Source organism: Mustelus asterias, chromosome 3 (assembly GCF_964213995.1).
Source record: "Mustelus asterias chromosome 3, sMusAst1.hap1.1, whole genome shotgun sequence".
Lineage (NCBI taxonomy): Eukaryota > Metazoa > Chordata > Chondrichthyes > Carcharhiniformes > Triakidae > Mustelus > Mustelus asterias.
Window position 1 is genome coordinate 8,515,169 of NC_135803.1, and position 25,335 is coordinate 8,540,503.

The window sequence follows — 25,335 nt, forward strand, 5'->3', positions numbered from 1 at the left end:
CTGTACAGGGCTTTGGTGAGGCCGCAGCTGGAATACTGTGTGCAGTATTGGTCCCCTTATATGAGGAAGGATATATTGGCATTGGAGGGAGTGCAGAGAAGGTTCACCAGGTTGATACCGGAGATGAGGGGTTTGGATTATGAGGAGAGGCTGAGGAGATTGGGTTTGTACTCGTTGGAGTTTAGAAGGATGAGGGGGGATCTTATGGAGACTTATAAGATAATGCGGGGGCTGGATAGGGTAGAGGCGGAGAGATTCTTTCCACTTAGTAAGGAAGTTAAAACTAGAGGACACAGCCTCAAAATAAAGGGGGGTCGGTTTAAGACAGAGTTGAGGAGGAACTTCTTCTCCCAGAGGGTGGTGAATCTCTGGAATTCTCTGCCCACTGAGGTGGTGGAGGCTACCTCGCTGAATATGTTTAAAGCGCAGATGGATGGATTCCTGATCGGTAAGGGAATTAAGGGTTATGGGGATCAGGCGGGTAAGTGGTACTGATCCACGTCAGATCAGCCATGATCTTATTGAATGGCGGGGCAGGCTCGAGGGGCTAGATGGCCTACTCCTGCTCCTATTTCTTATGTTCTTATGTTCTTATGTTGTACACCACAATCACCGGCTGAAAAAAAAAGACAACATGAATAATTAGAACTTGAAAGGTTTTAGTCAGTTCATCATGACTCAGCTGCCTCTCCCAAACCATTTCCCCACTCGGATGATAATGTTTGCACTGACTCTCTGCCAGGGCAATCTACAAGGCTGTGTTTACTGGTGCCGCAACACTAGGGGGAGCACTTCCTGCACATGCTCAGAAGAGGAAATCTAGCCCCTGAATTGCTGGAAATAATTGGGGTGGGATTCTTCGGCTGCGCTCGCCCCAAAACCGGAGAATCCCTCCCGATGTCAGTGGATCTTTATGTGGTCTGCCCCCTCCCGCTACGATTCCCGTGGCGGGTGGGACGGGAGAAATCCCCCCTTTATCTTCAAAGGGAGAACTTGAATGTGTTGCATTCGTAACTGTGCATTTTATTCATATAGATTTCTTCCGTGTTCAAAATTTCACTGACTATGATGGAACTTATTTTGGAGCTCAATTTATAAGGGAGAGTTTTAATGATGATAATCTATTAAATAAACCAAAACCATTTTTCACATTATTACTCCAGTCGGGAACACCAGATGTCAAGGTGCGATAGGTAATTATTATTTCCCAAGACGAGGGTGCAGCATCTTGTCAGCTTGAACCTTATTTGTCTCTCTTGAGGGGACTATCAATTGGATTTAATTGGATTTTGAATTTGGATTTTGGAATGGATCTGGGTTTGCCCGGTCCATTCTGAGAATGGACTTTGTAACTTTAAGGGTGGAGTAAAAGTTTTAAACTTAAAAATTTTTTTTTAGAAAAATAAAGGATCGGCAACATTTATTTTTCAAATAACAAACCATTCATAGAACATAGAACAGTACAGCACAGAACAGGCCCTTCGGCCCACGATGTTGTGCCGAGCTTTATCTGAAACCAAGATCAAGCTATCCCACTCCCTATCATCCTGGTCATTATCAGATCATTATCACATTGCTGTTAGAGGAATCCTCTCATATGCAAATTGGTTGTTGTGTTTCTCACAGCACAACAGTAATTACACCTCAAAAATATTTAATTGGATATAAAGTGTTTTAGGATATCCTGAAATTATCAAACAAATCCTGATCTTTGTTTTGTTCCTTTCTCGTGCCTTTATTCCCTGAAATATTTATTCACATTCCATTTAAATTCCACTGTTGGGTCTGCCTCCACTAAAATTTCTTATATTAAAACATATTCCTAAACTCTCACTTTGTTTCCGTGGAAGGGGATTTGTCATTTTAACTTTTGATTTAAAGAGGCTCTGACTATTTAAAGAACAAAGAAGAACAAGGAAAAGTACAGCACAGGAACAGGCCCTTTGGCCGTCCAAGCCTGTGCTGATCATGATGCCCCCAAAAAACTAAAAAACTTCTGCCCTTACTCGGTCCGTATCCCTCTATTCCCTCCCTATTCATGTACCCATCCAGATGCTTCTTAAATGTTGCTAATGTGTCTGCTTCCACCACCTCATCTGGCAGCGCGTTCCAGACACCCACCACACTCTGTGTGAAAAACTTCCCCTGCACATTTGACATACGCTGACATAGGTAGGAAGACGGAAGGGGTCATGAAAAGAGAATATAGGGAGTTAGGTAGACAGTTGGGAAGGAGGAACGCAAAGGTAGCAATCTCAGGATTGCTGCCTGTGCCACAGGAAAGTGAGAGCAGGAATGGAGTGAGGTGGAGGATGAATGTGTGGCTGAGGGACTGGAGCGGGGGGCAGGGATTCAGGTTCCTGGATCATTGGGACCTCTTTAGGGGAAGGTGTGACCTGTACAAAAAAGAAGGGTGGCACTTGAATCCCAGGGGGACCAATATCAAAGAACAAAGAACAATACAGCACAGGAACAGGCCCTTCGGCCCTACAAGCCCGCGCCGCTCCCCGGTCCAGGATTGAATCCTGAATCCAGGATCCCCGCCCAATTTTCCAGCCTATCTACATCCTAATATCCTATCCACTGAGCTGTCCCTCACAGCTACGATGCTTTGTTCATCACAACCTATTAACTCACCCCCAGCCCCCCCATTCCAGACCATGTGATCTCCAGGGAGAGGCGAAAGCCCAGAGTGAAAACCCCAGGGCCAATATGGGGAAATAAAAATCTGGGAAATTCCTCTCCGACCCCCTGAGGCGATCGAAACGAGTCCAGGAGATCACACTGGCCCTGATCAGAAAATGCTTCCCAACCCTATTCATTTCCACTTCTGCTTTACGAACACCATCTGAATTCCCTGCCCCCGAGACAGGTTCCCAACTATCCGCAGTCTTGCTCTGTACTGGCACCAGCAAGATGATCATAGAATGAAGCCTTGAAACGAGAAACAAAGAACAATTAGCCCGCGCCGCTCCCTGGTCCAAACTAGACCACTCTTTTGTATCCCTCCATTCCCACTCCGTTCATATAGCTGTCTAGATAAGTCTTAAATGTTCCCAGTGTGTCCGCCTCCACCACCTTGCCCGGCAACATATTCCAGGCCCCCACGACCCTCTGTGTAAAATATGTCCTTCTGATATCTGTGTTAAACCTCCCCCCCTTCACCTTGAACCTATGACCCCTCGTGAACGTCACCACCGACCCGGGGAAAAGCTTCCCACCGTTCACCCTATCTATGCCTTTCATAATTTTATACACCTCTATTAGGTCTCCCCTCATCCTCCGTCTTTCCAAGGAGAACAACCCCAGTTTCCCCAATCTCTCCTCATAACCAAGCCCCTCCATACCAGGCAACATCCTGGTAAACCTCCTCTGTACTCTCTCCAAAGCCTCCACGTCCTTCTGGTAGTGTGGCGACCAGAACTGGACGCAGTATTCCAAATGCGGCCGAACCAACGTTCTATACATCTTCAACATCAGACCCCAACTTTGATACTCTATGCCCCGTCCTATAAAGGCAAGCATGCCATATGCCTTCTTCACCACCTTCTCCACCTGTGACGTCACCTTCAAAGATCTGTGGACTTGCACACCCAGGTCCCTCTGCGTCTCTACACCCTTTATGGTTCCTCCATTTATCGTGTAGCTCCTCCCTACATTATTCCCACCAAAATGCATCACTTCGCATTTATCAGGATTGAACTCCATCTGCCATTTCTTTGCCCAAATTTCCAGCCTATCTATATCCTTCTGTAGCCTCTGACAATGTTCCTCACTATCTGCAAGTCCTGCCAGTTTTGTGTCATCCGCAAACTTACTGATCATCCCAGTTACTCCTTCTTCCAGATCATTTATATAAATCACAAACAGCAGAGGTCCCAATACAGAGCCCTGCGGTACACCACTAGTCACAGGCCTCCAGCCGGAAAAAGACCCTTCCACTACCACCCTCTGTCTTCTATGACCAAGCCAGTTCTCCACCCATCTAGCCACCTCCCCCTTTATCCCATGAGATCCAACCTTTTTCACTAGCCTACCATGAGGGACTTTGTCAAACGCTTTACTAAAGTCCATATAGACAACATCCACGGCCCTTCCTTCGTCAACCATTCTGGTCACTTCTTCAAAAAACACCACCAGGTTAGTGAGGCATGACCTCCCTCTCACAAAACCATGCTGACTATCGTTAATGAGTTTATTCCTTTCTAAATGTGCATACATCCTATCTCTAAGAATCTTCTCCAACAACTTCCCCACCACGGACGTCAAGCTCACCGGCCTATAATTACCTGGGTTATCCTTCCTAACCTTCTTAAATAACGGGACCACATTAGCTATCCTCCAATCCTCTGGGACCTCACCTGCGTCCAGTGACAAGACAAAGATTTGCGTCAGAGGCCCAACGATTTCACCTCTCGTCTCCCTGAGCAGCCTTGGATAGATTCCATCAGGCCCTGGGGATTTGTCAGTCTTTATATTCCCTAACAAACCTAACACTTCCTCCTTTGTAATGGAGATTTTCTCCAACGGTTCAACACTCCCCTCCGAGACACTCCCAGTCAACACATCCCTCTCCTTTGTGAATACCGCGCAAAGTATTCATTTAGGATCTCCCCTACTTCTTTGGGCTCCAAGCATAAGTCCCCACTTTTGTCCCTGAGAGGTCCGATTTTTTCCCTAACAACCCTTTTGTTCCTAACGTATGAATAAAATGCCTTGGGATTCTCCTTAATCCTGTCTGCCAAGAACATTTAGTGACCCCTTTTTGCTCTTCTAATTCCCCGTTTGGGAATCCTGGCAGGAAGGTTGGCTAAGGCTACTGGGGAGACTTTAAACTAGAAAGGTTGGGGGGAGGGAATGGTGATGAGGTGACTGAGAGCGAGGAGGTTAGCTCGCAAATAGAGGAGGATTGTACACAGTATAAGAGGGAGAATAGACGGGTGATGGAGAAGGGGAGGGTTCAGACCAAAGGTTTGAGATGTGTCGATTTTAACGCCAGGAGTGTAGTGAATAAAGTGGATGAGCTTAGAGTGTGGATCGATGCTTGGAAGAGTGATGTGGTGGCCATTACGGAGACTTGGGGACAGGGACAGGACTGGATAGTTCAGGTGCTGGGTTTCAGATGTTTCAGAAAGGACAGAGAGGGAGGCAAGAGAGGGGGGGGAGGGGGGGAGTGGCACTGCTGATCAGGGATAGTGTCACAGCTGTAGAGAAGGTGGAAGCCGTGGAGGGATTGTCTACGGAGTCTCTGCGGGTGGAGGTTCGGAGCGGGAAGGGGTCTATAACTTTGCTGGGTGTTTTCAAAGGCCGCCCAATAGTAACAGGGATGTTGAGGAGCAGATAGGGAAACAGATCCTGGAGAGATGTAGGAATAACAGGGTTGTCGTGATGGGAGACTTTAATTTCCCAAACATCGATTGGAATATCCCTAGGGTAAGGGGTTTGGATGGGGAGGAGTTTGTTAGGTGTGTTCAGGAGGGTTTCCTGACACAGCATGTGGATAAGCCTACAAGAGGAGAGGCTGTACTCGATCTGGTGCTGGCTAATGAGCCTGGACAGGTGTCGGATCTCTCAGTGGGGGAACATCTTGGGGATAGTGATCATAACTCTATCTCCTTTACGCTAGCATTGGAAAGAGATAGGATCAGGCAAGCTAGGACAGTGTTTATCTGGAGTAAGGGGAAATATGAAGCCATCAGGCAGGAGATTAGAGGCGTAAATTGGAAGGAGTCATTCTCGAGGAAAAGTACTGAAGTAAGGTGGCAGATTTTCAAGGAATGTTTGTCTGGGGTTCTGCATGGCAACGTTCCGATGAGACAGGGAGGTGTTGGTGGGTTATGGGAACCGTGGTGCACGAAGGCTGCACTGAACCCAGTGAGAAAGAAAAGGAAAGCGAACAAAAGGTTCAGACATCTAGGCGATGATAGGGATCTAGATGGGTATACGGCTTGTAGGAAGAGACTTAAGAAAGAAATTAGGAGAGCCAGAAGGGGTCACGAGAAGGCCTTGGCAAGTAAGATTAAGGAGAACCCTAAGGCATTCTCTAAATATGTGAAGAGTAAAAGGATAAGATGTGAAGGAATAGGACCTATAAAAGATGAAGGTGAGAAAGTCTGTACAGAACCGGAAGAAATAGCAGAGGTGCTTAATGAATATTTTACCTCGGTATTCACGGTGGAAAAATACGTGGGTAGTTGTACTACAGGATTGAGGCGGACTGAAAAGATTGAGTATGTGGATATTAAGAAAGAGGATCTGTTGGAAATTTTGAATAGCATCAAGATAGATAAGTCGCCAGGACCGGATGGGATGTACCCCAGGTTACTGTGGGAGGCGAGGGAAGAGATTGCAGAGCCTCTGGCGATGATCTTTGCGTTGTCGATGGAGACGGGAGAGGTTCCAGAGGATTGGAGGATTGCGGATGTGGTTCCTATATTCAAGAAAGGGAATAGGGATAGCCCAGGAAATTACCAACGGGTGAGTCTAACCTCAGTGGTTGGTAAGTTGATGGAGAATATCCTGAGGGACAGGATTTATGAACATTGAGAGAAGTTTAGTATGCTCAAAAGTAGTCAGCACGCCTTTGTCAAAGGCAAATCGTGCCTTACGAGCCTGGTGGAGTTCTTTGAAAATGTGACTGAACACATTGACGAAGGAAAAGCGGTAGTGTGGTTTACATGGACTTCAGCAAGGCGTTCGATAAGGTCCCCCATGCAAGACTTCTCGAGAAAGTGAGAGGGCATGGGATCCAAGGGGCTGTTGCCTTGTGGATTCAGAACTGGCTTTCCTGCAGAAGGCAGAGAGTGGTTGTCGACAGGTCTTTTTCTGAATGGAGGTCGGTCACCAGTGGTGTGCCCCAGGGATCTGTTCTGGGACCCTTGCTGTTTGTCATTTTCATAAATGACCTGGATGAGGAAGTGGAGGGATGGGTTGGTAAGTTTGCCGATGACACAAAGGTTGGTGGTGTTGTGGATAGGTTGGAGGGATGTCAGAAGCTGCAGCGTGACATAGATAGGATGCAAAACTGGGCGGAGAAGTGGCAGATGGACTTCAACTGGGATAAATGTGTAGTGGTCCATTTTGGCAGGTCAAATGGGATGAAGGAGTATAAAATCAAGGGTAAGACTCTTAGCAGTGTCGAGGATCAGAAGGACCTTGGGGTCCATGTCCATAGGGCTCTTAAATTGGCTTCACAGGTAGAGGAGGTGGTTAAGAAGGCGTATGGTGTGCTGGCCTTCATCAATCGAGGGATTGAGTTTAGGAGTCGGGAGATAATGATGCAGCTTTATCAGACCTTCGTCAGATCCCACTTGGAGTACTGTGCTCAGTTCTGGTCGCCTCATTACAGGAGGGATGTGGAAATGATTGAAAGGGTGCAGAGAAGATTTACAAGGATGTTGCCTGGATTGGTTGGCATGCCTTATGAGGATAGGCTGAGGGAGCTCGGTCTTTTCTCCTTGGAGAGACGAAGGATGAGAGGTGACCTGATAGAGGTGTACAAATGTTGAGAGGTATAGATCGGGTGGATTCTCAGAGGCTTTTTTCCAGGGCTCAAATGGCTGCTACGAGAGGACACAAGTTTAAGGTGCTGGGGAGTAGGTACAGAGGAGATATCAGGGGTACGTTTTTCACTCAGAGGGTGGTGGGTGAGTGGAATCGGCTGCCGTCAGTGGTGGTGGAGGCAAACTCAATCGGGTCTTTCAAGAGACTTCTGGATGAGGACATGGGACTTAGTAGGATTGAGGGCTATAGATAAGCCTATATATAAGCCTAGGTAGGTAGGGACATGACCGGCGTAACTTGTGGGTCGAAGGGCCTGTTTGTGCTGTATTTTTTATATGTTCTATGTTCTATTTCCCTTAAACTTCCCCCCCTTTCACCTTGAACATGTGCCTTCTTGTAATTGACACATTCACCCTGGGAAAAAGCTTCTAGCTATCCATCCTGTCTAGACCTCTCATAATTATGTAGACTTCTATCAGCCTCCATCTTTCCAGTGAAAACAATCCTACTTTATTCAACCTCTGCACATAGTCAATGCCCTTGAGAACAGGCAAGGTGGCACGGTAGTTCGCACTGCTGCCTCGCAGTGCCAGGGAGCCAAGGACCTGGGTTCAATTCCTGGTTTAAGTCACTGTCTGTGTGGAGTTTCCTCTGGGTGCTCCGGTTTCTTCCAAAGATGTGCGAATTAGGTGAATTTAGCCGTGCTAAATTCTCCCTCAGCTTTTCACAAACAGCACTGCTACAGTGACCAGCTAACCTGTTTTCCTGATGTTGATCGAGGGATAACTGTTCACCAAGACTCCGGGGAGAACTCCCCTGCTCTTCTTCAAAACCATTCCATGGGATCTTTTACACCCACCTGAGACTGTGACTGGGGCCTTGGTTTAATCTCCCATCCGAGAACACAGCACTTCCAAAAGTGCCGCACTCCCTCATTACTGACACTGGGAGCATCAGCCTGGATTTTGTGCTCAAATCTCTGGATTGGATCTTGGTCCCACACTCTTGTGGCTCAGATCACAAAATTGCGACCCACCGAGTCCCAGCTAAACGCCAATCAGACTGCAGTGTGAAAACTGGGAATATTAAAGTGGTGTTCGGACCAATTACAACAGGTGGAAAAAACCCCAGAAAACATGAGGGAGAATATTTATTTTATTTATTAATTATGGGATGTGGGCATTGCTGGTTAGACCTGCATTTATTGCCCATCCCTAGTTGCCCTTGAGAAGGTCGTGGTGAGCCGCCTTCTTTATGGAAATAATTGTCTTCATCTTCTGTATGGCTGCACTGGTATTCATATTCATACATCACTTCACTTCTTACAGCACTTAGTCGCCATGAGAGTAACTTCCGTCAAATGTGTTGGGCTGGAGTCCAATCCAATATGTGTGTTTACCCACTGCACTTTATTCTGCAGCATTCATTTTGAAATAGTCGGGGTTTAATGTGACAGGAACGAGTAACAAAATCTTGCTGCTTTATTGCACTGAGCTGAACCACTTTTTGTAAATAAAACATTTCAAAACCATTTCTGAGCAAGTACTTACCATACAATGACTTGGATCCTTCTCGACAGCTACAGCAAGTGACCCTGCAATATTAAACTTAAAACATATTCCATATCAGACAGCAAGTCTGGAAAAATTGAATAGTGACAGAAATATAGGGCGGGATTTTGCGGCCCCACTGGACCCGAGGCCGGAAAATCCCACGTGAGGTCAATGGACATTTCCATTGTCTGCCCCTCACCCGCTCCGATTCCGTGGCGGGCGGGGCAGTAGAATTCCGGCGATAGGAATTTTCTAAATTCTCCCCACAAGCTTTTATCAAAATTTATTGATGGGACATGTGTGTCGCTGGCTAGGGTAACATTTATTGCCCATCCCTAATTGCCCTTGAGGATGTGGTGGTAAGCTGCCTTCTTGAATTGCTGAAGTCCACGTGGTGTAGATATGCCCACAGTAATGTTAGGGAGGGAATTCCAGGATTTTGACCCAGCGACAGTGAAGGAATGGCGATATCATAGAATCCCTACAGTGCAGCAAGAGGCCATTTGGCCCATTAAGTCTACACCGACAACACTCCCACCCAGGCCCTATCCCCATAACCCCACGTATTTACCCTGCTAATCCCTGACACTAAGGGATAATTTAGCATGGCCAATCATCCTAACCCGCGCATCTTTGGACTGTGGGAGGAAGCCGGTGCACCCGGAGGAAAGGCATGCAGACATGGGGAGAACGTGCAAATTCCACACAGTCACCCAAGCCAGGAATCAAATCCAAGTCCCTGGCGCTGTGAGGCAGCAGTGCTAACCACTGTGCTACCATGTCGCCCAATATATTTCCAAGTCCGATGGTGAGTGACTTGGAGGGGAACATTCCATTCTCTCCATGTGATATTGAGAAAAAGTGAACAGAGACACATCAGAGCAAGTTACCTGGATGTTTTGTTTCAAGAGGTGATCACACCGCTTCGGATAGGGTCTTCTGGTTTGGAAAGTGGGCAGGGACAAGGGAGTGTGACTGCAGCTGAGGCAGGTGTGGAGACCCGGAGGGAAGGAGTGTCAGCCCCTGCAACTGTCCAACAGGTTTGAGGTTCTTTCAGCTTGTTTGGATGAGAGTGGGGGCTGCAGGATGGTTAAGCAGACTGACAATGGCGCTGTAGTATGGGAGGCCATTCAAGTCAACAGAACAGAACAGAATCCCTACAGTGCAAAAGGGGACCATTTGGCCCATTGAACCAACAACAATCCCACCCAGGCTCTATCCCCGTCACCCGACTTATTTACACTATTAGTCCCCCCTGACACTAAGGGCAATTTAGCATGGCCAATCAACCTAACCCGTACATCTTTGGACTATGGGAGGAAACTGGAGCACCTGGAGGAAACCCACTGGGGCAGGAACATAAGAAGGTAGCGGTTGTAGGGGACAGTATAGGGAGAATAAGTGTCCAGATAGCTGTGTTGCCTGGCTGGTGCCACTGTTCAGGATATCTGCTTCAGGCTCAAGAAGAATTTGCAGTGGGAGGGGGAGGATCCCATTGTTGTGGTCCAGGTAGGTACCAACATCAGGTAGAATGAGGAAAGAGGTTCAGCATGGAGAATTTGAGGAGCTAGGGGCTATATTAAACAACAGAACTTCCAAAGTTATAATCTCTGGATTATTACCTGTGCCATGGGAAAGTGGCAAAGGATACATAAAATAAGAAAAATGGAAATGTGGCTCAAAGACTGGTATGGGAGAAGTGGGTTCTTGTTCGTGGGACACTGGCATCTGTATTGGGTTAAGTGGGAGTTGTATCATAGGGACAGCCTACATCTGAACCTTGCTGGGATCAATGATCTTGTAAAATATAGAGTCATAGAGGTTTACAGCATGGAAACAGGCCCTTCTGCCCAACTTGTCCATGCCACCCTTTTTTTTTAAAACCCCTAAGCTAATCTCAATTGCCCGCATTTGGCCCATATCCCTCTATACCCATCGTACCCCCATGTAACTATCTAAATGCTTTTTAAAAGACAAAATTGTACCCGCCTCTACTACTACCTCTGGTAGCTTGTTCCAGACACTCACCACCCTCTGTATGAACAAATTGCCCCTCTGGACACTTTTGTATCTCTCCCCTCTCACCTTAAACCTATGCCCTCTAGTTTTAGACTCCTCTACCTTTGAGAAAAGATATTGACTATCGAGCTGATCTGTGCCCCTCATTATTTTATAGACCTCTATAAGATCACCCCTCAGCCTCCTACGCTCCAGCCTCTCCTTATAACTCAATCCATCAAGTCCCGGTAGCATCCGAGTAAATATTTTCTGCGCTCTTTCTAGTTTAATAATATCCTTTCTATAATAGGGTGACCAGAATTGCACACAGTATTCCAAGTGTGGCCTTACCAAGTCTTGTACAACTTCAACAAGACATTCTAACTTCTGTATTCAATGTTCTGACTGATGAAACCAAGCATGCTGAATGCCTTCTTCACCACTCTGTCCACCTGTGACTCCACTTTCAAGGAGCTATGAACATGTACCCCTAGATCCCTTTGTTCTGTAACTCTCCCCATCGCCCTACCATTAACTGAATAAGTCCTGCCCTGGTTCAATCTACCAAAATGCATCACCTCGCATTTGTCTAAATTAAACTCCATCTGCCATTCGTCAGCCCACTGGCCCAATTGATCAAGATCCCATTGCCATTGGATATAACTTTCTTCACTGTCCGCTATGCCACCAATCTTAGTGTCACCTGCAAACTTACTAACCATACCCCCTATATTCTCATCCAAATCATTAATATACATGACAAATAACAGTGGACCCAACATATGACCAGGAAAGTAAAGAGGGTTTTAAACTAAATAGAAGAGGGATGGTTCTGGAGACGGGATACACAGGCTTGCAAAGCAAAAGGATATGGCAGCATTGCAAGGCAGCTAATTAGGCAGAATGTTACAGGAAGGGATAGACTGTACAAACATAAAGATACAACTGCAAGAGGGGAAAAATGGTAAAAAGGTGAAATTAATGGCTCTTCAGTTAGATGCACAGAATACTTGGCAGGAAATAAATGAATTAACGGCACAAAGTGGAGTTAATGGGTATGATCTTGCAGCTATTACAGAGATGTGGTTACAAGGAGATCAAAACTGGGAACACAACCACCTGGAGGTGCCCCTCCAAGTCACTCACCATCCCAACTTGGAAATATATCGTTGTTCCAACCATGCAAGATCTGGGTGAATCTCCTGAGCACCCTCTTCAGTGCAATCTCATCCTTCCGATGGTGAGGCGACCAGAACTGCACAAAATCAGGGGGAAACATCTATAATAGTTGGAGTTATACCTAGCACAATGGAAGATGGTTGTTTCAGGCCAATCATTACAGTCGCAGGACATGACTGCAGGAGGTCTTTAGAGTAGTGTCTGTGGCCTAACTATCATCAGCTGCTTCATCGATAATCTTTCCCCCAACATGAGATCAGAACTGGGGATGTTCACTGATGATCAGACAGTGCTTATTGTCATTTGAAACATGCCAAGCCATTGAAGTGGTCTGTGTCCACATCCAATCTGATTGAAGAATGCTCAGGCTTGGGTTGATACATCATAAGTAACATTGACTCTGTCTACACTTCCCGCTGCCTCGGAAAAGCAGCCAGCATAATTAAGAACCCACACACCCCGGGCATACTCTCCTCCACCTTCTTCTGTCAGGAAAAAGATGCAAAAGTTTGAGGTCACGTACCAACCGACTCAAGAACAGCTTCTTCCCTGCTACTGTCAGACTTTTGAATGAACCTATTTCGCATTTAGTTGACCTTTCTCTATACCCTAGCTATGACTGTAACACTACATTCTACACTCTCTCCTTTCCTTCTCTTTGAACATTATGCTTTGTATGGCGTGCAAGAAACAATACTTTTCACTATATACTAATACATGTGACAATAATAAATCAAATCAAATCAAAATCAGAGGGGGCCAGTCTGGTCTATGCTGTCTCTATGCAGAAGCAATTTGTCTAGTATCACTCTGCCTTTTCCCCCAAAGCGCTGAACATCTTACTTTTCTGATCCTGATCCAATTCTCCTTTCCCAGTTATCCAGTGGGGTTCAGATTCTGCAGTGAAGAAGAAAATCTTCAAGAGGTCAGGGGACCTGTAATTAACAGGAAGAGTTGAAAAGATGACATGAATCTTACCTTACTGTGGGAAGAGTCAGTTTCTCACTCTGATACGTTTCCACCAAGTCAAAGTGTGGCCACAAACTCAAATGAAATTGTGTTTTCGACTGTTAATATGAGGGAGAAATCTCTCAGTCTTCACCCTGTGTGACGGCGATTGTTGCTCCCAGTCTTCACCCTGTGTGACGGCGATTGTTGCTCTCAGTCTTCACCCTGTGTGACGGCGATTGTTGCTCTCAGTCTCAGTTACATATTTAAGATTTATTTGTCGTACCAGTAATTTGTTTTAACTAGAAAATGTTACGAGGATTACTTGGAAATGTGCGGTCCTATTGGCTACACAATGTTTATACCCCTGTCTTTTCCTGTTAATGATCCATCGATAGTCAAACCTCCTCTAAAGGTAGGATTTAAAAACCGGAATCTGAAATCTGAAACTTTAAAGTGAACCGCCTCCCCCAACAACGTCACATTCCGGGGAGTAACTCAACAAAATGCAGAAACACAGAAGCTGAGGCAGGGTCGCTGAAATCATCCTCATGATTTTCAGTATCCATAGTTACAGTTTGAGCCACAGATTACACTCACCGCTGAACTTAGCATCGGTTATGCTGCAGTCAGATTAACCAAGAGAGTTAAGAATTGTAATGCACACATTTATTATCAATCAGTCCAATATTAGCAACTAGTTGAATCTCACATGAACAGGAATGTGACCTACCTTTGAAATGTCTTCCGGAATAAAAATGTAGAAATGTTTAAAGTTTGTTCAGGGAACCGAGTGGAACTTTGTATTTGATACAAACGATTCTAATAATATCACAGATTCTGACCCTCTGTTAAACTGAGCAAAACTTTGTTTCCCGAGTTGATGATGACTTTTCTGCCACAGTTTAAAACAGGCGATAGCAAGTGGCTCTCCCATTTCACATCTCTCGCTGTCTTTTACTCCTCTGCCGTTACACAACTCCCAAGATCCAGACCTTGGACTCAATGGTAAACCCCCCCAGGACATTTATATTGGGAGGTTCAGCAATGGTAAAGCCATGAATGTCAAGGGGCAATGGTTGGTTTCTCTCATTTGAGATGGTCATTGGCTGGTATTTGTGTGGTGACAATGTTACTTGCTATTTGTCAGAGCAAGCCTGGATATTGTTCAGATCTTGTTGCATTTGGACATGGACTGCTTCAGTATCTGATAAGTGTGAATGGCACTGATCATTGTGAAATCATCAGCAAACCTTTGACCGTATGATGGAAAGAAGGTCATTGATGAAGCAACTGAACAGAAATTGGTTACATCTAGGACACAATCCTGCGGAACTCCTGCCGTGCAGTCCTGGAGCTGAGATAATTTACCTCCAACCACTACAATCATCTTCCTTTGTGCCAGGTATGACTCCAACCAGTAGAGAGTTTCCCTTCCCCGCCCCAATTCCCAATGACTTCAATTTTGCTAGGGCTCCTTGATGCCACACCTGGTAAAATTCTGCTTCAATCTCAAGGGCAGTTACTCTCATCTCACCTGTGGAGTCCAGCTCTTTTGTCTATGTTTTAGCCAAGGCTGTAGTGAGGTCAGGAGCTGAATGATCCTTGCTGAACCCAAACTGGGTCCCACTGAGCAGGTTATTGCTGAGCAAGTGCCGCTTGCTAACGCTGCTGATGATGCCTTCCATCACTTTACTGATGATCTGGAGTAGACTGATGGGGGAGTAACTGGCCAGGTCAGATATGTCCTGTTTTTTGTATACAGGACATACCTGGGCAATTTTCCACATTGCTGGGTGCAGTGTTGTAGTTAGAGTTTCTTAATTTGATGCGATGCAGGTTCTGCAGCACAGGTTTTCAGTACTATTGCTGGAATATTGTTAGGGCTCATATCCTTCACAGTATCCAGTGCTTTCAGCCGTTTCTCGATATCATGTGGAATGAATTGAATTGGCTGACGACTGACATCTGGTGATGCTGGGGACCTCCGGAGGAGGCCAAGGTAGGTCATCCATTTGGCACTTCTGGTTGAAGATTGTTGCAAATGATTCAGTCGTGTCTTTCGTTGGATTCATCCATCATTGAGGGTGGGTATATTAGTGGAGCCTCCTCTTCCAGTGAGTTGTTTAAGTGTCCACCACCATTCACAAATGGATGTTCCCAGTCTGCAGATCTACTGGTTCTGGAATCAGCCAGCAGTGTCTATCGCATGTTGCTTATGCTGATTGGAACATACATTGTCCTGGTTCAATAAAGAGTGCAGTGGGGCATGCCAGGAAAGTGCCGTTGCAGGTAAATAGGGTGGTGTAGAAGGCGTTTGGCAAACTTGCCTTCATCGGTCATGGCATTGAATACAGGAGTTGGGACGTTATGTTACAACTGTACAAAACATTGGTAAGGCCACAATTGGAGTACTGTGTACAATTCTGGTCACCCTGCTATAGGGAGGATGTTACTGAACTGGAAAGGTGACAAAAAAGATTCACAAGGATACTACTGGGACTGGAAGGTTTGAATTATAAGGAGAGGCTAGATTGGCTTGGACTGTTTTCCCTGGAGCGTCGGAAGATGAAGGTTGACCTTCTAGAGGTTTATAGAATCATGAGGGGCATAGATAAGGTGAATAGCCAAGGTCTTTTCCCCAGGGTAGAGAAGCCCAAAACTAGAGGGCATAGGTTTAAGGTGAGAGGAAAAAGATTTAAAAGGGATCTGAGGGGCAACATTTCACACAGAGGGTGGTGCATATATGGAATGAGCTGCCAGAGGAGGTGGTAGAGGCAGGTACAATTACAACATTTAAAATACATTTGTACAGATACATGGATAGGGAAAGGTTTAGAGGGATGTAGGCCAAATGCAGGAAAATGGCACTAGTTCAGTTGAGGTAACCTGGTCAGCATGGGCGAGTTGGGCCGAAGGGCCTGTTTCAGTGCTGTATATCTCTATGACTCTATGGCACCAGCGTACCTAAAACTGAGGTGTCAAACTGGTGAAGCTACAATACAGGACTACCTGCGTCCAAACAGCATAAGCAGCAAGTAATAGAGCTAAGCAATTCCACAACCAACGGATCAAATCTAAGCGCCGCAATTTTGCTACATGGAGCCGTGAATGGTGGTGGACAATTAAACAACTCACTGGAGGAGAAAGCTCCCCAATTATCCTCATCCTCAATCATGGAGGAGCCCAGCACATCAGTGCAAAAGATAAGACTGAAGCATTTGCAACAATCTTCAGCCAGAAGTGCAGATTGGATGATCCATCTCTGCCTCCTCCAGAGGTCCTCAGCATCACAGATCAGTCTTCAACCCATTTGATTCACTCCTCGTGATATCAAGAAATGGCTGAAGGCACTGGATACTGTAAAGGCTAGGGGCCCTGACAATATTCCAGCGATACTACTGAAGGCTATGGCCTCCAGAACCTGCCGCACTCTGAGCCAAGTCGTTCCAGCACAGCTACAACACTGGCATCTAGCTGGCAATGTGGAAAATTGCCCAGGTATCTCCTGTACACAAGGAACAGGACAAATCCAACCCAGAATTCACAGTCCCATCAGTCAACTCTCAATCACCAGTAAAGTGATGGAAGGGGTCATCAACAGTGCTATCAAACAGCAATTATTCTGCAATAACATGCTCATGGATGCTCAGTTTGAGTTCCGCCGGGGTCACTCAGCTCCTGGCCTCACGGCCAACCTCCTAAAGATTGCCATTGGGCAGCACCTGAACTGGATTAGCCATAAACATATCATGGCGACAAGAACAGAACAGAGGCGAAGAATCTTAGAGGTTATAGCGTCAAAGAACAAAGAACAAAGAAAATTACAGCGCAGGAACAGGCCCTTCGGCCTTCCAAGCCTGCACTGACCATGCTGCCCGACTTAACTAAAATGCCCTACCATTCTGGGGACCATATCCCTCCATTCCCATCCTATACATGTATTTGTCAAGATGCCCCTTAAAAGTCACCATCGTATCTGCTTCCACTACCTCCCCCGGCAGCGAGTTCCAGGCACCCACCACCCTCTGTGTAAAAGATTTACCTCGTACATCTTCTTTAAACCTTGCCCCTCACACCTTAAACCTATGCTCCCTAGTAATTGACTCTTCCACCTTGGGGAAAAGTTTCTGACTATCCACTCTGTCCATGCCCCTCATAATCTTGTAGACATCTATCAGGTCGCCCTTCAACCTCCGTCATTCCAGTGAGAACAAACCAAGTTTCTCCAACCTTTCCTCATAGCTAATGCCCTCCATGCCAGGAAACATCCTGGTAAATCTTTTCTGTACCCTCTCCAAAGCCTCCACATCCTTCTGGTAGTGTGGCGACCAGAATTGAACATTATGTTCCAAGTGCAGCCTAACTAAGGTTCAATATAGCTGCAATACGACTTGGCAATTTTTAAACTCAATGCCCCGGCTGATGAAGGCAAGCATGCCTTATACCTTCTTGACTACTTTCTCCACCTGCGTTGCCCCTTTCGGTGACCTGTACACCCAGATCCCTCTGCCTATCAATACTCTTAAGGGTTCTGCCATTTATTGCATATTTCCTATCTGTATTAGATATTCCCAAATGCATTACCTCACATTTGCCCGGATTAAACTCCATCTGCCATTTCTCCGCCCAAGTCTCCAACCGATCTATATCCTGCTGTATCCTCTGATGGTCCTCATTGCTATCCGCAAATCCACCAACCTTTGTGTCATCCGCAAACTTACTAATCAAACCAGTTACATTTTCCCCCAAATCATTTATATATATTACAAACAGCAAAGGTCCCAGCACTGATCACTGAGGAACACCACTTGTCACAGCCCTCCATTCAGAAATGCACCCTTCCACTGTTACCATCTGTCTTCTATGACCGATGATGTGGAGATGCCAGCGTTGGACTGGGGTAAACACAGTAAGAAGTCTCACAACACCAGGTTAAAGTCCAACAGGTTTATTTGGTAGCACAAGCCACTAGCTTTCGGAGCGCTGCCCCTTCATCAGGTAAGTGGGAGTTGTGTTCACAAACAGGGCATATAAAGACATAAACTCAATTTACAAAATAATGGTTGGAATGCGAATCTTTACAAGTAATCAAGTCTTAAAGGTACAGACAATGTGAGTGGAGAGAGGGTTAAGCACAGGTTAAAGGGATGTGTATTGTCTCCAGCCAGGACGGTTAGTGAGATTTTGCAAGCCCGGGCAAGTTGTGGGGGTTACAGATAGTGTGACATGAACCAGGCAAGAGTGTTCTCTTCCTGTTGGGGAACACTTCAGCGGTCACGGGCATTCGGCCTCTGATCTTCGGGTAAACGTTCTCCAAGGCGGCCTTCACGACACACGACAACGCAGAGCTGTTGAGCAGAAACTGATAGCCAAGTTCCGCACACATGAGGATGGTCTCAACCGGGATCCTGGGTTCATGTCACACTATCTGTAACCCCCACGACTTGCCTGGACTTGCAAGGTCTCACTGGCTGTCCTGTCTGGAGACAATACACATCTCTAACCTGTGCTTAACCCTCTCTCCACTCACATTGTCTGTGCCTTTAAGACTTGATTACCTGTAAAGACTCACATTCCAACCATTGTTTTGTAAATTAAGTTTGTATCTTTATATGCCCTGTTTGTGAACAGAACTCCCACTTACCTGATGAAAGTGCAACGCTCCGAAAGCTAGTGGCTTGTGCTACCAAATAAACCTGTTGGACTTTAACCTGGTGTTGTGAGATTTCTTATTCTATGACCGAGCCAGTTTTGTATCCACCTTGCCAGCTCACTTCTGATCCCATGCGACTTCACCTTCTGCACCAATCTGCCATGAGGGATGGTTGATAAATGGTGCCTTAGCCAGTGGCACCCAGATCCCATGAAGTCCATGTAGACAACATCCAATGCCCTACCCTCATCAATCATCTTTGTTACTTCCTTGAAAAACTTGATCAAGTTAGTGAGACACGACCTCCCTTTCACAAAACCATATTGCCTCTCACTAATACATCCGCTTTTTTCCAAGTGGGAGTAAATCCTGTCTTGAAGAATCCTCTCCAATAATTTCCCTACCACTGACATAAGGCTCACCAGCCTGTAATTATCTAGATTATTCTTGCTACCCTTCTTAAACAAAGGAACAACATTGGCTATTCTCCAATCCTCTGGGACTTCCCCTGTAGCCAGTGAGGATACAAAGATTTTTCTCAAGGCCCCAGTAATTTCCACCCTTGCCTCTCTCAGTATTCTGGGGCATATCCCATCAGGCCCTTATCTTGTGGCAAGAAAGCCACCTCATGACTGTCCATTATCCACAAGTCACAAATCTGGAGTGTGATTTCCTTGGGTGGATTTACTAGGGGGCATAACTATAAGGTTCATGGTGGGAGATATAGGAGGGATGTCCGAGGTAGGTTCTTTACTCAGAGAGTGGTTGGGGTGTGGAATGGACTGCCTGCTGTGATAGTGGAGTCGGACACTTTAGGAACTTTGAAGCGGTTATTGGATAGGCACATGGAGCACACCAGAATGATAGGGAGTGGGATAGCTTGATCTTGGTTTTGGACAATGCTCGGCACAACATCGAGGGCTGAAGAGCCTGTACTGTGCTGTACTGTTCTATGTTCTGCCTGGGTAAGTGTAGCTCCAACAACACTCAAGAAGTTCAACATCATTAAGGACAAAGAAACCCACTTGATTGGCTCCCCATCCACAATTATTCACTCCTCTACCACTGATACGCAATGGCAGCTGTATGTACCATCTCTATAATTGCACTGAAGATCTCACCAAGACAGCACTTTCCAACCATTACCAGCTAGAGGACAAGGGCAGCAGATACACTGCCTCCTGGAAGATCCTCCTCCAAGCCACACACCATCCTGACTTGGAAATCTCTCACCATTCCTTCACTGTTGGTGTCAAAATCCTGGAACTCCCTCACTAACAGCACTGTGGGCGTATCTACACCACAAGGTCTGCAGCAGTTCAGGAAGTAAGAAGTTTAACAACACCAGGTTAAAGTCCAACAGGTTTATTTGGTAGCAAAAGCCACTAGCTTTTGGAGCGCTGCCCCTTCGTCAGGTGAGCCGCTCACCTGACTCACCTGACGAAGGGGCAGCGCTCCAAAAGCTAGTGGCTTTTGCTACCAAATAAACCTGTTGGACTTTAACCTGGTGTTGTTAAACTTCTTACTGTGTTTACCCCAGTCCAACGCCGGCATCTCCACAGCAGTTCAGGAAGACTGTTCACCACCACGTTCTCAAGAGCAATTAGGGATGGTTAATAAATGGTGGCTTAGCCAGTGGCACCCAGATCCCATGAACAAGTAAAATGAAACATTTTCCAGATAGGGATTAGTGGATGCAAAATGGTGAAATAATTGTAGAAACCACTGAAGATGCTGCAATGTGGGATGTTAGGATCTGTCGGGATGAATCAAATGTCATCCATGATTACCATGTGATCTTTAATGTTTACAAACAGGGTTGGATGAAGTAAGATGGGAAGAGCCTTGTGAAAAACATCAACAACAGCAATTGGCTCGTTGGATCAAATAGTCTGTGTCTGTGCTGTTATTTTGAGCTGGATCATCAGAACAGATAGAAATGATCTGGGATTGATTGATATCTTCACTAAAGGAGAGTTTCAGCAACAAAGCAGCACCCTCTCCTGGTGACAGTAACATCTTGACTGAGATTATACACATAACCAAGGAAATAACTGCAGAGAGCGGCAGGAAATGGAAATGAGAAACAGATTTCAGACGGTGAAACTGCTTCAGATTGAAGTAAGCGAGCGAACATTTCAGAGAATAAAGAAAAGCACAGATATAAGAAAGGAACCGGTACAATCAGTGGACAGTTGTGTCAGTGCAGGGACAAGGCTAACAGCACAGTGATGTTGATCTGCTTATATTCAAATCTAATCATGTTTCACCATTTCTAAGAGTCTGTTATCCCATTCAGCACTTTCAACAAATCAATATTATATTTGTGTAGATTTATTAGACTGCAGAAAAATACAGCAATATCAGAAATCCCAGACTATCTAATCTATAGAAGCAATCATTTGAAGAGGATTCTTACCCGATGACTTCCATTATACAAGTTGATTGAAAAATAGCATTATTTCCCCACACTCCCAAACACACGCACACAGTTTACAGGACAAGCATTAGAGCATAGTCCACTGTCAATGTGTGGCTCTCAATGCCCGCTGAATCCATAAAGAATATAAAGCAAGCTGCTACCTTCTCAAGGCAACTCCAGGGAATACATAAAAAACACAGAAAATGCTGGATAAACGCAGCAGGTCTGGCAGTGTCTGTGCAGGGAGAGACAAGAGACATTTTGAGTCCATAAGATTACAGGTTCGGTAAAAGGGTCTTATGGACTCCTTTCTCTCTCCACAGATACTTTTTATTTATTTGTTCATGGGATGTGGGCATCGCTGACTGGGCCAACATTTATTACCCATCCCAAGGGCGCTTAAGAGTCAACAACATTGCTGTGGGTCTGGAGTCACATAAAGGCCAGACCAGTTAAGGACTGCAGATTTCCTTCTGTAAAGGACATCAGTGAACCAGATGGGTTTTTACAATGATGGTCATCAGTAGATTTTTAATTACAAATATTTACTGAATTCAAATTTCACCATTTGTCATGGTGGGATTCGAACCTTGATCCCCAGACCTGGGTCTCTGGATTACTAGGCCAGTGACGAAAACACTGAGCCACCGCCTTCCCTGCTGCCAGATCTTCCGAGTTTATTCAGCATTTCCTGTTTTTATTTCAGATTTGCAGCATCTGCAGTATTTTGCTTTAATCAAGGAAATACACACGGCCTTGGCAGAATGACATTTAGTTTAAGAACAAAATGTACTCAATCCCAAATCTTTACATGCATTCAAAATATATTGCACCACACTCTCTAAGATGCATTAGCAGTTGCTGGGCAGATTCTCAACAGAAACCCATTCTTATCCAACATATACATTTTCCATTGGTGTCATGTTGTAGGGAGGAGGGTTTTCATAGAACTGTTGTTGGGGAGTCAGTTGTGAAGATGTGTTGTTGTACACCACAATTATCGGCTGAAAAAGAACAAGATGAATAATTAGAAATTGAAAGGTTTTAATCAGTTCATCATGACTCATCAGAGCCATTTCCCTGCCACTTTCCCCACTAGGACAATAACGTTTGTGCTGACTCTCTGCCAGAGCAATCTGGAAGACTGTGTTTATTGGTGCCGCAACACTAGGGGGAGCACTTCCTGCACATGCTCAGATAAGGAAATCTATCCCCTGAATTGCTGGAAATAGTTTATCTTCATTGGAAGAACCTAAATGTGTTTCATTGGTAACTGCGCATTATATTCATATAGATTTCTTCCGTGTTCAAAATTTCACTGATTAGGATGGAGCTTATTTCAGAGCTCTATTTATAATGGAAAGTTTTATTTAAGTTAAAGTATTAAATAAAGGAAAACCATTTTTCAAATGGTTATTGGGTTTCAGAAAAATATTTTTCCAATCTTGGAATGTTTAAGGAAAAAAAATCACCACCCAATGTAGAGCCTGATTTCCCTGGCATTGTGAGTCCCAATATTGATCAAATGAGATAGTCAGGATGTGTTGGAAACCCCTCACTTGTCCAAATTTTAACATTTAAAGTTTATTTATTAGTGTCACATGTAGACTTACATTAGCACTGCAATGAATTTCCTGTGAAAATCTCTTAGTCGCCACACTTGGGTACACTGAGGGAGAATTTACCATGGCCAATGCACCTAACCAGCATGCCTTTTGGACTGTGGGAGGAAACCGGAGCACCCGGAGGAAATCCACGCATGACGGGGAGAATGTGCAGACTCAACACAGACAGTGACCCCCAAGGCAGGAATTGAACCCTGGTCCCTGGTGCTGTGAGGCAGCAGTGTTAACCACTGTGTCACCATACTTGTTGAAGTAAACACAGTATTTTAATAAAACAAGAAATGTGCTACGGGATCTAATGACAGCTCCACAAGTGACTCCTCTTAACTGTTTCAAATCCTTGTAACTCTTGCTCCTGCTGGTCAGAAAGGATTGGGCTTTTGATTATGAAAATGCGTCACATCAAGCCCAATGTGGGGGTGCAATAACTTATCTTGTCAGCTTGGATCATGTCTGTCTCTCTCTCTCTCTCTCTCGAGGGGACCATCAATTGGATTGAATTGGATTTTGAATTTGGTTTTTGGGCAAGCAAGGAACGGATTTGGGTCTGTCTGGTCCATTCTGGCTTTGTAACTTTAAGGATGGATTTTAAAAATTCTTAAAAAATAAAAAAAAATAGAAAAAAAATGGGAGCATTTATTTCTTAATGTCACTAAAAAAACATTCAGATCATTATCACATTGCTGTTAGTGGAATCCTCTCATATGTAAATTGGTTGCTGTGTTTCTCACAGCACAACAGTAATTACACCTCAAAATTATTTAATTGACTGTAAAGTGTTTGAGGATATTCTAAAAGTATCAAACAAATCCAGACCTTTCTTTAGCTCCTTTCTCCTGCCTTTATTCTCTCAAGTACTTATTCACATTCCATTTAAATTCCACTGTTGGGTCTGGCTCCACAATAACTTCATATAAAATAATATTCCTAAACTCTCATTTCGTTTCTGTGGAAGGGGGTTTGTCATTTTTACTCTTTATTTTAATAGTCACTGACGATTCAAAATTAATTTTTCCAATTCACCTTAGTCAAAATCTCATATCAGTTTGCACATTTACAATCAAATCTCCTCTAAACTTTCTCAACTCTAACATGTGACAGCAATTAAAGAGCGCAAGTTTCAAGGAAGTATGTAGTCGAGGAGAATTTAATGAAAATTTTAACCCTCCATTTGTACAGCAAAATGTACAAACAGACAGAAGAATAGTTGAAAATTCACAGAAACATTGAGATGCACAGAGACAACTGAACAGTAAACAGGAGTGGAGAGGTGAGAAAACAAGATTTGCGTGGAGAATCGGCTAATTTTTTGACACGTAATTAGTCAAAATTGCCTTTCTTTAGAGCCATTTATGACCTCAGGACTTGCCGTCGCGTTTTACAGCCAATGAAGTAATTTTGAACTATAGACACAAATATAACTTCGGAAACATGGCAAATAGATTGTGCTCAGCAAGATTCCACTTCAACATAGACATCTGTTCACCTCTGGAGACCATGGACCATGCACAGGGTCTCTGTCATTTCTGGATTGAACATTGTCTGTTGTCTGTTTTCTGACATCTGATGATTTCTATTGTCCTTTGCTAATTTCACATCTTCCTCCCTTGATTACCAGACACACCAATCAGATTCAAGGAGATTCCATGAATTGGCTCCAATCCCCATCAAGGGCTCACTGGCTGACATCCTCATATCACAGAGGCTGACCTGCTGGTCTGGTGTCGAGATCAATACAGATGTTTTTGGGAATGACGGGAATATCCATTCAGCTTTCCACAGACAGCACTGGAACAGTGACCAGCTGTTTTCCTGATGTTGATTGAGGGATAAATGTTCACCAAGACTCCAGGGAGAACTCCCCTGCTCTTCTTCAAAACCATTCCATGGGATCTTTTACACCCACCTGAGACTGGGGCCTTGGTTTAATCTCCCATCCGAAAACACAGCGCTTCCAAAAGTGCCGCACTCCCTCATTACTGACACTGGGAGCATCAGCCTGGATTTTGTGCCCAAATCTCTGGATTGGATCTTGGTCCCACTCTGTTGTGGCTCAGAGCACAAAAGCGCAACCCACCGAGTCCCAGCTAAACGCCAATCAGACTGCAGTGTGAAAACTGGGAATATTAAAGTGCTGTTAGAACCAATTAGAATAAGTGCAAAAAAACCCCCCAGAAAACACGAGGGAGAATGCACCAGGAGAAACACAAACTGCTTCAGATTTGATCGGACAAGTCACCTGTTTCTGTGATTCAAGCTTTGGCTGGTATAACCTCGCTGTAGTTCACAGAAAGTCTTCTCATTTAACTGTTATATTGTGGGAATGCTGGGCTGAGGATGGACAATATTCTGGCACGGTGGTAAGCACCACTGCCTCACAGCACCAGGGACCCGGGTTCAATTCCAGCCTTGGGTCATTGTCTGTGTGTGGAGTTTGCACATTCTGCCCTT

The 25,335-nt window shown here is 45.0% G+C and overlaps 1 protein-coding gene across 3 annotated transcripts in view; it reads right to left on the reverse strand.

Moving 5' to 3' along the window:
- Window positions 1-21,155: 21,155 nt before the first annotated feature.
- Window positions 21,156-25,335, reverse strand: part of LOC144486546 (membrane-spanning 4-domains subfamily A member 8-like) — a 75,029-nt gene continuing 70,849 nt past the window's right edge. For all 3 annotated transcript variants that reach the window (XM_078204605.1, XM_078204613.1, XM_078204600.1), the window contains one exon: window positions 21,156-22,263. In XM_078204605.1, coding sequence (XP_078060731.1) covers window positions 22,150-22,263 — 114 coding nt within the window. In that variant the 3' untranslated portion in view covers window positions 21,156-22,149. The remainder of the gene's footprint in view (window positions 22,264-25,335) is intronic.